The sequence below is a fragment of the Hydra vulgaris genome, chromosome 08 (assembly GCF_038396675.1).
Source record: "Hydra vulgaris chromosome 08, alternate assembly HydraT2T_AEP".
Taxonomy (NCBI): Eukaryota; Metazoa; Cnidaria; class Hydrozoa; order Anthoathecata; family Hydridae; genus Hydra; species Hydra vulgaris.
Genome location: NC_088927.1, coordinates 15996732 through 15998948, shown reverse-complemented (window position 1 = coordinate 15998948; position 2217 = coordinate 15996732). Strand labels below are relative to the sequence as shown.

At 29.9% G+C, this 2217-nt stretch overlaps 1 protein-coding gene across 1 annotated transcript; it reads left to right on the top strand.

The window, feature by feature from the left end:
• Positions 1-1210: 1210 nt before the first annotated feature.
• On the top strand, positions 1211-1862 carry LOC136083061 (alpha-(1,3)-fucosyltransferase C-like). Its single transcript, XM_065802469.1, has 2 exons — positions 1211-1299; positions 1478-1862. Exons 1-2 carry the CDS (start codon positions 1211-1213, stop codon positions 1860-1862), a joined length of 474 nt encoding a protein of 157 aa, XP_065658541.1.
• The last annotated feature ends 355 nt before the right edge of the window (positions 1863-2217 follow it).

Genomic DNA, 2217 nt, shown 5'->3' with positions numbered 1-2217 from the left:
AACATCTACATCATTGAAAAAGTAGGTTTTTACATTTTTGTTTTTGTTTTTTTGTTTAACTACTTATCCTAATTGATTACTTTTTTTCAGGATACTCCTCATGGGTTCAAGCTTATTACGCATAATATGTGTTCAATTACCCATAATACGTTAGTCATTGTAAGTAATGAATTAGGAAATAATTATTTGTGAAATATTGTATTCGTTAATGACTTCAACCTGGCTAATAATTAAAATAGCTCGACTAATAAGGTTCCTTATTAAAATTGCTCTCTCTCTCTCTCTCTCTCTCTCTCTCTCTCTCTCTCTCACTCTCTCTCTCTCTCTCTCTCTCTCTCTCTCTCTCTCTCTCTCTCTCTCTCTCTCTCTCTCTCTCTCTATCTTTATTTATATATATATATATATATATATATATATATATATATATATATATATATATATATATATTTATATTCATATATATTTGTATTTATATTTTTTTTTTTTAGAAAATGTTTGAAGAAAGTTAGAAGATACTAAAAACCTTGGTATTATGCAAGCTGAAGCGATTTAATTAATTCAAAAAACGGCGTGTAAATCGCAAAAGAAAAAATAATACTATCAATATTTATTTTGAATGTACTTATTAATAGCATTTATTTTAAAGTAAATTCACTTTGCAACGCGTTTTTTAATTTTACAAAATTTCGTTATAATAGTTTGTGGTAAATCCCACATAGGTTATAGGTGGAAAACATCACACGTAAAAGATCAATAATGATACACATTTTGAATCCCAAATGGGACAAAGTAGCAAATACCAGATTAAGTTTAGCCTCTGAAAGCTTCGATTAATTAATTTTAAATTACGTTTTAAGTAGTTTTTAAATTAAATGATTTTTAAAATCATAGAAGCATTATCATAGAAGCATTCAGACTTTCATTTATCTGGTATTGACTACTTATATACCATTTGGATTAAAATATGTGGCATTTAAGATCTATAACATGTAGTATTTTCCACCTATATCCCATGTAGGATTTACCACATAAAACCCATGTGGGATTTACCATATGAAACCCACATGGGACAAAATAATAATCCCCATATGGGTTACGTATGGTAAAAACCCATGCGTATCCCATATGGGATTTACTATATGGAATCCATGTGGGATTTACCATATGAAACCCACATGGGACAAAATAATAATCCCCACATGGGTTACATATGGAAAAAATCCACGCGTATCCCATGTGCGCTTTTTCTCTGGGTAAAAAAGATATTATGGGAAAAAAAAGAAATTGGCAGCTTGGATGGTAAGTAATTGCAATTCGCAGAGTCAACGAAACCAATACATGAATGAGTTATTAAAGTACATGCCCGTAGATATATTTGGCAATGCTCAGCTTTGTTTGGACAAAATAACACATGTGAAAAAAACGAAGAAGAGAAAGCTGCATGGATATGAAGCAATCAATACAAATTTTATTTTAGTTTTGAAAATAGCTTTTCTGTTGATTACGCCACCGAAAAGTTTATAAAAATTCTAAATACTAATGCTGTCCCTGTGGTACGGGGTGATGCTAATTACACAGTTCTGGGTCCTCCTAATTCATTTATCGACACTAGAAAGTTTAAATCTGCAAAACACTTAGCTGAATACTTGTTTAGACTCGATCAAAATGAACTTGAGTATTTGGAATTTCTAAAGTGGAAGGAGGATTATGAAAGTCACGATTGTGGACCTGGAGATATTGTGCAAAAACGTTTTTGTGATTTGTGTGAGAAGTTGAACTCTCCACAGTCTGTAAAAAGTGTTTATACAAATATATACGACTGGTACTATAGGTGCCGAGAACCAGATGATATAAATGTTTAAAATTTTAGAATAAAATATACAAATATACGAATTAAAAATATTAAAATTCAAACATTTTGAAATAAGAAAGAATAATGCAAATTTTGTTGAATTTTTTTTTTTTAGTATAAGAAGTAGACAATTATTCCTCTTAAAAAGGGTTAATAATATACATTCTACGTTATATATAACAACAATATACTTTCGGCGTGACAATAATAATAACTTTTTTATATTTTTATCCCGTTATTGTGGTGCTCCGAGAAAACCTAACGGTCTTACCAACATGTACTGCGGAATAAGCATTTAAACAGAAAATTAAAGCCTATTTCTTTACCAATTTTGTAAAATGGGCTTGAGACAGCATTAATCTTAA